The 9,733-nt window shown below is 38.0% G+C and overlaps 2 protein-coding genes across 2 annotated transcripts in view; one reads left to right on the forward strand and one right to left on the reverse strand.

The window, feature by feature from the left end:
* Nucleotides 1-4,294, forward strand: part of focad (focadhesin) — a 62,184-nt gene extending 57,890 nt beyond the window's left edge. The window contains 9 exon segments of the mRNA XM_046852823.1: nucleotides 87-215; nucleotides 576-691; nucleotides 826-1,086; nucleotides 1,197-1,286; nucleotides 1,831-2,008; nucleotides 2,561-2,658; nucleotides 2,911-3,162; nucleotides 3,479-3,542; nucleotides 3,681-4,294. Coding sequence (XP_046708779.1) covers nucleotides 87-215; nucleotides 576-691; nucleotides 826-1,086; nucleotides 1,197-1,286; nucleotides 1,831-2,008; nucleotides 2,561-2,658; nucleotides 2,911-3,162; nucleotides 3,479-3,542; nucleotides 3,681-3,754 — 1,262 coding nt within the window. The 3' untranslated portion in view covers nucleotides 3,755-4,294.
* A 163-nt stretch (nucleotides 4,295-4,457) lies between these two features.
* hacd4 (3-hydroxyacyl-CoA dehydratase 4) lies at nucleotides 4,458-9,152 on the reverse strand. The gene is made up of 7 exons (XM_046852825.1): nucleotides 8,895-9,152; nucleotides 8,449-8,555; nucleotides 6,590-6,717; nucleotides 6,360-6,469; nucleotides 6,113-6,219; nucleotides 4,843-4,974; nucleotides 4,458-4,751 (listed from the first exon to the last, which is right to left on the reverse strand). Exons 1-7 carry the CDS (start codon nucleotides 9,008-9,010, stop codon nucleotides 4,669-4,671), a joined length of 783 nt encoding a protein of 260 aa, XP_046708781.1. The 5' UTR covers nucleotides 9,011-9,152; the 3' UTR covers nucleotides 4,458-4,668.
* Nucleotides 9,153-9,733: the final 581 nt, after the last annotated feature.

The following is a 9,733-nucleotide window of genomic DNA, read 5'->3' on the forward strand; positions in this document are numbered from 1 at the left end:
TCTTTATCATTCACATAAATTCATTCTGCAAAACCTTGTGCTATGTTATTCTAGAAATATTCTTGTGTTTTCTTTTTTGGCTACAGGACCTGAGACTATTAGTCATGACCTGATAAAAGTAGTACTGGCTCCATTGGCCACAGTGGGCGCTAGCTTTCAATATCCACCCGTTAACTGGAGTGCCATCCTCTTGCCTCTAATGAGACTCAACTTTGGTAAACATTCCTAATTCCTGTGTGTGTGTGTGTGTGTGTGTGTGTGTGTGTGTGTGTGTGTGTGTGTGTGTGTGTGTGTGAATGTGAGTGTGAATGGTTACTGTTGAATTTAACAGTTGAAATTACTGTTAGTTTTTTCCCTTGCTGGCTGTTTTATACTGTAAGATGTAATGATGATAATTGAAATAGTAATATAAAAAAGGAAATCGATTAGTACTACAGCTTCTACTATTATTAATAATATACTAATAATTATTATTATCATAATACATTTTTTCGTGAGTGCAGTAAATACCTCATAGTACAGGCATAAATGATCAAATAATTGAGCATGTGCTTGCTCTCTTGTGCCCTCTGTAGGTGAAGAAGTGCAGCATCACTGCTTAGAACTGGCTGCCAGTCAAACACAGACTTCCTCCAGTGCCTCCTTGTTGCTGGGTGTGTGGCTCGCACCTCCTCTGGTCCACAGCCTCAGTGTGAGTGTTCACTACATGCATATGTGCTATAATTATTCTACGAATATCAGCAAGGTTTCTGTAAAGATATAAAACAAATATTTTTAAATGACGTACATGTTGAACGACAAACATTTATGCTCTGATATCTTCAGCAACGCACCAGAGCTCTCCTCTATGAATGCCTGGGTTCCTGGATGAAGCATGTTGCGGATGATAAGCTGCAGGTGTATGTGGAGAGTCTGGCCGTTCAGCAGTTTCATCCAGACCACCGAGCTCAGTGTATTTCTCTCTGCCTCTCCATCCTGCATGGTCTTGCTAAGGCTATGGCCCTGCCCAACCCTGCCCAGAACTGCTGGACTACTCTGTGTTCCACCACTGAGAAGATTTTCCAACTATTACCTGATCGCATACAGGTATGACCACATAGTCTCTATATAGCGGCAAGTGTTGTGACAGTGATAACTTGGTTGTAAAGAATAGTATTTTGCATTGATTCGACTTTGTGTCGTTTAACTTTCTATAGGAACATGAGGTGAATCTGTACGAAGGCATTTGTTCCTGTTTGTCAGAATTGAGCGACACAGAGATCGACAGAATTGTCAAAGTCACTGAGGTATGAAGAAAACCACATAAATACATTTCAAACAAGCACAAATGGAATCAGGTCTTTCCTCAAAAATATAAAAAGTAACTCTTTTTGATATGTTGTACAAATGCTTTTTTATGTCTTTATTATCAAGTATCCACTGAATCAGGTTTTATAATATAGATATAGTTATATTTATATATTTTCATGCCACACATATATTGTTAATACCTTGAACAATTATGTGCAATAATATTAGTGCAATAATAATAATTAGTTACATATACAATCTTTTTTATAAGTATTTTTTCTTGACTTTCTTGCCATCTGTTTTTCACTATAGCTACAAATTCCATTTCATGCTGCTGCACATTTCATAACACTTTGCTCCTCGTTTTTCACATTACAATATATTCCTTAATATGTATATTTATTTACATTTTTGTTCGTTTTAATAATCAATGCAAATGCAAGCAAACAATTACCCTATGGGATCAGTGAAGTATTCTAATTTTAAAGCCAAGAAATTTGCATGAAGTCTGCTTTAACTGTGCTCTGCTGACCTCTACAGGCCAATATGGAGAAGACCGCATTCATTCTGTCCTACTTAAGTTCAAGAGGTATAATTCCACTCCTGGGCCTCAATGACATCATCAGTACCATTTTACAGAAGGGTAAACCAGAGCAAATCAGCTGGCTGCTAATGCAGTGCTTCTACCAGTCACGTCTGGCCTCTAACCCTAACACAGGCAAGCCAAATATTTCATCATAGTGTGCTCAGTAAATCCATATATTCACAATTTCACATTTACTGTTAAGTTTTTTTTTGCAGAGGATCTAGAAAAGCATTATAAAGTTCAGTAAAAAAATGTTAGTGGGGCTATCTAGAATTCTTTTACAGCAATCTGATAGCAGTAACTGGATGTCTAATTAAATGGAGCCAAAATAGTATAAAGAGAAATTAAATGATCTTACAGTACGACCAGAATGGTGAAAAATCATACTTGGCTAGCACCAGTGCATATTTGTGAATACTGAGAGCTAAGGAAATATTTGTACATTTGTAGCTTGGCTACGATTTAGTAGGGAACCTATGGGTGATATTAGGTGCCATAAATAAACCTTCCTAGAAATAATGGTTTTAACAATCTCTTCTAGAACTCTATAGAGCCATTAATCATCAATATTCACTTATTATTTAATAATTAAGGACTTTGAAAGACAGGCTTCTCTACAAATTAACTAACAGTGCTTACCTACGTGTACAAGTTGTCTCATGTGTATACTTTTATTGCCATTAGGTGTGCCCAAAAGAATGGAGTGGCTTCTGGAGTTGATGGGGCACATCAGGAATGTGCTATACGGAGCACCCACTGTACAGTGCAATAATGCAAAAGAGGTATCTAATAAAAACAACTATTCACTGCCAATCCTAGTTTTTGGTCATCACTATTGAAACTATTATAAGTAAGTTTATATATTTTACTGATCCCCTATATTTCCGAGGCAACAGTTAAATCCACTATGCAAAAAAGTCAATAGGAGGTAACTAGAGAATGAGAGAAAACTTTACGTCGTTGTGCACGAGCACTTTAATATCTACTTCTATATTATGTGATAAACCTAAACAGATTCTCATCCCTCATCATAGGGTGCCAGGTTCCTGATGGATGTTTTTGCAGCTGCAGTGGTGTCATGGGCAGACCACTCCATGCCTCTTCTCATCGGCATCCGAGGCCAGTGGTTTCCATGGCAGAAGTCATCCGAGCACTTGGACTTGCCCCATGACCTCTATGTGAACACTGAATCCAGCAAGGAGTTGGTGAAACAGTGTGTGCTGGCAATGCCATACAGCCTAAAGCATCTGTTAGCTAAAGAGCCATGGAAGGCCCATTCACAGAAGGTGTTAAAATAGTGATTACTGACATATAATTCTTCACTAACAGATAATAGGAGTGAGGGATAGTGATTAGTAATAATGGGTGATCACTGAATTTGTAAAATTTAAGCTTAATATGTTAAAGAAACCCTTCTGAGTTAGATGTTCATATAATAGTACTACTATATGCGTACTATTACTATAATACTAACAGTAATAATAATAATGCTGAATTGTTTTTTCCTACCTCAGCTATTACCCTTCTTCCATGCTGTAAATAATTGAATCTATCAGCCTAGAATATTGAAATGATTCTTTTCCTTTCTTGATTTTCTCTCAGTTCATTGACTGGCTCTTCAGCTTAACAGAAGCTCCTGAAGATTCTTTATCACAGATGGCAAGAGGTGAGATACTGTTCATTTGTAGTAGCAACACATCCAAATCTGGTGGTAATTGTATACCTCATGAATTCAGTGTTTAAAATGTGGTAAAGTGTTCTGTGGTATCTCTCATCCTTAACCAGCTTTCTTTTTTTCCCTCAGCGGCTCTACTAGCATTGAAGTCTACACCAGAGTTTAAGAAGAAGACAGTGTGGACGAGAGCATATGGCTGGTGATCTTCATTCAAGTACTTCATAAAAGTACACACTATGGCAAAGAATATGGTGAAATACGAATCTTTTAATGGTCTTAACAGGAAATCAGTGGTCAGAAAATAAGCAAGAATTAAACAAACGCACTCATGAGGCCCCCTGTAGCACATTTCATTTTTGCTCCAGTGAACTGTACTGGGATGAAAAACTACAAACAGGGAAATTCAATGGTCATGATTCAAAAGTGTAAATCAAAATTCAGGCTCGCAGAAGTTTTCAGATGCTCATGAATAGTTCGAAGCTCATCAGCTCTGAATGGAACAAAGACTTTTCCTACTGTAGAAAGCTGTTCGTAAGTTCAAACACGAGGCTTAAACATGTAAAGAAATCAAAAGGAAAAGCTCAATCTATTCTTTAAATTCCAGCTCATTTCCTGACCAATGATTTGTTGTTAAAGACCTTGAGACGCAAAACATTTTTGTTATATTGAATTTTTTTTCCCCACCCAAGTGGCTTAAAAAGTTGTTTACAAGTAAAAACAAATAAATGTTCATGTTGACGCAATGGTTAAGACCTAAAACAGCAAAGCTTTTCAGTAAAATAGAAACACTCTTCCATGCTTTAAACAGACCTGCAAAATATGAGCATGTTTTCAATAAGTCTCTCGTACAGCAATTTCAATGTACTCATGTATTATACCAGTGCCAAGCTGACATCATTCAGACTGTTACTATGAAAATGTGCAACATTTATTGTCATTCCATTAAATTTGAATTGCCACACTCTATGTTTACATCCCAGGCATACCAGATCCCTTTAGACCTAATTTCCAAATGTCAATGGGTATTTTGGAATTATGTCCTTTTCACTTTCACAAAAAGAAAAAAAAAGATTTTTTTGCAGCAAACATGGCGATGTGTCATCAATGTCCTTAACTTTTAGTCCATTTTCGTCTTCTTATTCCAGTTCTCAAGAGACTGACTCCTTTCTTTGAGTAGGTTTCGCACTGTCAAGCCAGAACCTTCGAAACACAAAGATAAAGGCATTTATTTAGGAGTCCTATCTGTCTTGTTTAATAAGAAGTGTTCATTAAATAGCACAGAGGTTCTCACCTGCTGCCAACAGAGGGATGTAAGCCATTAGAAGGTACGAGAAATGGACGTAGACAGAAACCGGTGTATTTAGCTGAAAAGAATACGTGCCTTGTGACTCGTAATATGGCATCGCCAGTACAATACTGATTCCTGTATGAAGATCAAACACAAAATTCGACTTTTAGACTTTCATGACAATATCCCAGACTTTCAATGACAAGACTCTCAAAATGACTAGAGACTATTAGTAATATTAGTCTTTTTAGTATTATTATAATAAATCTACAAAAAGAAATGAAATATCCACAGAGAAAGAGTGTCATTGGGGGTGTAGTGTATATATTTTCTCTTTTATGCTTTCGACATTTTCGACATGTTAGTCATTTGGCTGTGGTGCAGCTGGAATGTTCTGTTATCAACATATTTCCTGAAACCCACATGCACACACTTGATGCCAGAACCAATGCTCTCCCTCAGGCTTCTGCACCACATGGCTTCCTGCTTGCTCAAATATCTGTTTCCTTACTATGTGCAGCACTTAGCAGCTATTTCATTAAACAATGGCCTGGTTTGTGTTTATACCATCCACATGGCCACCAATCGGGTTTTTGCAAATATTTATTCTTAAGTCTGTGTAACAGTCCCATTGTAATTTGTTGCTCTGGCTTCATTTTACAGATCATATATTACCACCTATTCCTGCTTATTGTCTAGTCATTTATCTGGAGTGTATTAACAGCGGGTGCTGTCAGCCTGATAACGCCTGTCAACTACTCTTACTTAAAATTAACTTGTAGGTGTCTTAATTTTCCTCAGATGCACAGAAATTACATTTATTATAAACAGAAAAATACTGGTGTCTTGACTCCTTGCTCCAGAAGGCTGTAAGCTTAGTAAGTATATATATATATATAAACCTAGACGTGATTTACTGACATAAACTGGAAAGCTCTAAGGATTAAACATCCGTATCACTTATAAATATATAGATATGTATATAAAAAAGTTAAGAAAGCTGCTTCAGGAAAAGAAATACTACACGTTTCACTGGCTACCTGCTTCTAGTTGATCTTTTACTGAAATTTGTTGCATTGTGAATTGAGTGAATCTTTCATTTTATTTTGTATATTTTTTCCCTACGTTTTTTTTTGCGTTTGTGTCGTACTGTAAAACAAGAAGTACAAAATTGCTTTATGGAGAAAAATAAATATTAGTAGTATTAGTAGTCTACCTTCAACCAATTTCAGTCCCATTCTATTTAGTTTTCTTGTGTCTGCTCATGTTGTACCTTCAGTGATCACAGACAGTATGTAGACAGGGATGGAGATGGTGTAGCGTGCCCACATCATATTAAATGACGGTGTGCTAATGAGACACATCAGTTGATAAGGGTACCTGTAAGACAAAAAATCCTTGCACAAACCGCTTTTTTCTTTTGTTTACTTCTAAATGGTTTTAAGCAATGTGTTAACAAACAGCTTGACAGACATTTATGACTGCATTGTGTCTCATTGAGGTGTGTAAATGCAAGATACCTTATTAGGTGTAAAATATTCCACAGGTAAAACAGCACACACACTACTGTTTTACTCTGAAATTCCTCTTGACTGATGATTAGAAATAAAAGGAAATTTCTCTCGATCACCTGAAGTTTAAAGGGGAACATTGACCATGATTTTGCAAAGCAATACACTGTGGGATATTTCAAATCAAATATCGATTAAGACACTGGTTAATCTGGCGGTATCGGTAATGCCAGTGTTACCTGGACAAGCCGAGGAAGGAGTCGACTGTCTTCTATTCCATCTGCGATGTGGAAAAGCTCCAGCACCGACAGAAGCTGGCACAGACTCATCATCACCCCCACGAAATAAAAGGTGCCAGCTAAAGCATCTAAATGACATGGGATATTAGTACAGTGGGATTAGAGGATTCCAATAACTGTACCTTGAATTTTTATCACAATTTTGTATTTTTTAAAAATATAATAAAAAGGTACAGATTAAAGATTATGAAGCATTTTAAGATGTAAATCTTGTTTCCTATAGATTTGATGATGACTAAAAGCTTCTCGACTTGACTGAAGTCTATACATCACTGTTTAAATGGCTGGTGGGTTTTTTTGTTAATGTAAACCTCCACTCTTTTGACCTGACTTGTCACTATATTCTGTATGATGAAAGCAGTAGTCTGTACATTCAGAAAGTTGTTCAGTGGTGTTGAGGTCAGGGGAACACTCGGATCCATGCACATTAACCTTAGAAAACCGTGGGCATTGGAATGCTGGAATAAATTTGGCCCTCTTGGTTCCAGTGAAGGGAAATTGTAATCTACAGAATATTAAAAAATTTCTTCTTTCAGATGCTACTTTTAAGGGTCACCACAGTGGATCATCCGTCTCCATACCCCCCCTGTCCTCTACATCTGCCTCTTTCAAACCAACGACCTGCATGTCTTCCCTCACCACATCCATAAACCTCCTCCTTGGCCTTCCTCTTTTCCTCCTTCCTGATGGCTCCATCCTCAGCATTCTTCTACCATTCTTCTCTTAATAAGCACATTTTTACCTTGTAATATTAAATGACGTTATTAAAAGTATTTCGTTTTGCAGTAAAGTGTGAACTCATTTTACATCTCATGTTCAAAACGATCGATTTCATCGGGCATTCGTTAGAGGAAAAAAAGACATTTCTGCTCTGTCCTAGAACCGTCATTCCACCCTCACTGAAGCAGGACGTCAAATCATCTGAACTGTCTGAGGACCATCATAAGCAGTTTTTGTACTCCAATGAGTGCCAGAGGCAGTGTAATTTCAGGATGTCTGTCCGAGATTCATGTTGGATGGATACACGAATCATGAGCGGTTAAATGAAGGAACGTCCGGCATACAAAGTAGTAACGAGGGACGAGATATGTTGGTCCCTGTCAACACCACTGCAATCAAATCTGACTTGCTTCTTCATTTTTAATGGAATTGTGGTATTAACTGATGAGGTCAGGTTTAAGGTACAACCCTGTTGTCAAATTATAGACTATAGAAGTGAAGTTTTATTAAAATAACTTATAGAATAAATTATTGCATTGTCCATAAAATCCACATGCAATTAGCAGGTTAAAGCACACGTTTTGCATTTGTAACTCGCGATACTTATTTTAAGGCACAATTCAGCCACAGAAACAGTGTTTATACATTTTTTACAAATATATTTTAACACTGTCATAAAATATTAATATTAAACGATTATGAATTTTATTTTGAGTCCTACAATGCCACTGATTCACAGACTAATACTTCTAGCTAAGTCCTGCCTACCTACTGGATGAAACATGGGGTGTGACAATATTGTGAAAGTGCCTCTGATAACAGCATTGCGTGGGGGGTTATATTGTGTTGTATAGACTTGTTTCTGGTAAGATGTTTTCTAAGGAAGTATTGGCTTGCAGACCTGCAGTAACACTTAAATTAGGGCGAAATGTACCTTCTCTCTCTCTCTCTCTCTCTCTCTCTCTCTCTCTCTCTCTCTCCCCATGAGCAAACCCTATAAGCTGCACTAGACTCCAAGTTAAACAAACTCCACTCCTGCTTCTTGTCTGTATTTATTTAAGACCATCTCTAAAGCTTACCGAATCCAAACGAGAAAAATCTGGCGGTCATGTTGGAAAAGATCCAGGTGTGTCCACAGAACTGGAGTAAGTAGTAAGAGAACAGATAGGCGAAGCCAATGCTGCACCTGTATAGGGTTTTTATAAATAAAAATAAAAAAGCATAAGACTAAAGTAACACAGTCATGCTATTTGGAACATTATGCACACTTTGAGTCCTTGATGATGCAAAAACTTTAGGAGTTGTTTTGCCCATGTTTCCCCACTCCACAGCACAGCGCATCCTGGCACGAGCTGCTGCACCTTCTGGTTTTGAAGTGTGTATTATGTAAGGAGCAGCAGAACAGCTCACTTCTCGTGCTCTTGGTTCCAAAAAACCAGAACCAGCATTAAAAAAAAAAACCACAGGATGACGTATGAGAAGCCAAAAGCAAAGACACGGCTTCAAAACACACACAAGTCCTCACCTCATTTCCTGCGCGGTTTTGTGCTCGCTGTTCTGCTGCATGTTGGACTTGTTGTTCATCAGGTCCTCGCTCCTCGGCTTCCCTGTTCTTTCAGTGACGTAGACAGGGCAGGACATGCAGTGGGCTTCCCTTGATTTTTCCTATACACTACAGGAAGTTCCCGCATCTTCCACACTTACTGCACTAATCTCAAACATCTCGAAGATCTCGTAGATCCCCACGCGGCTTGCAAGGGGGCGGTGGGGGTGGGGTGGGGTGGGGTGGTTGTGCGTAATGTTATTACGTCAGAACTCGGTTGTGACACATTTTGCACAACTGCTTGGCTACACATCCTGAAGCAAATACTAGGTCCAGTTACACCATTAGACTACACGCATACTCCCAGGCTCCCTATACCCCACTCTCCCCTCCACCCTCAAAATATACATTTTGCTTGTTTTTAATATTTTAATTTTTTTTTTTTTTTTGTTTCTCACCCATTTGTTTAACATAATACTCTGTCCTGCAGAGCCAAATTAGATCCGGAGCCAAGAATTATGGGAATTAAACTGTACAGCAGAAATGTACCCTTCATAGGACATTATTTTAGGGTGCGCATTCATGCTCAATCACACCTAGGGGTCATTTAACCAGTACTACCAATTGGCTGCTTGCCTCTTAAAGGGTTAATGATGGAGGCAGAGCATTTTAGGGTAAAACTCTTAGTTTATCATTAGTGAATATACTAAATGGTACTCATACCAACAGCAACAGTGTTCGCTCTAAAGGAACGCATGATAGACATGCAGGCATGGGTGAGATTGTCTACACTTAGCTTAAATGCACGGAGGTTGAAAATA

This window comes from Silurus meridionalis, chromosome 6 (genome assembly GCF_014805685.1).
Source record: "Silurus meridionalis isolate SWU-2019-XX chromosome 6, ASM1480568v1, whole genome shotgun sequence".
In the NCBI taxonomy this organism is placed as follows: Eukaryota; Metazoa; Chordata; class Actinopteri; order Siluriformes; family Siluridae; genus Silurus; species Silurus meridionalis.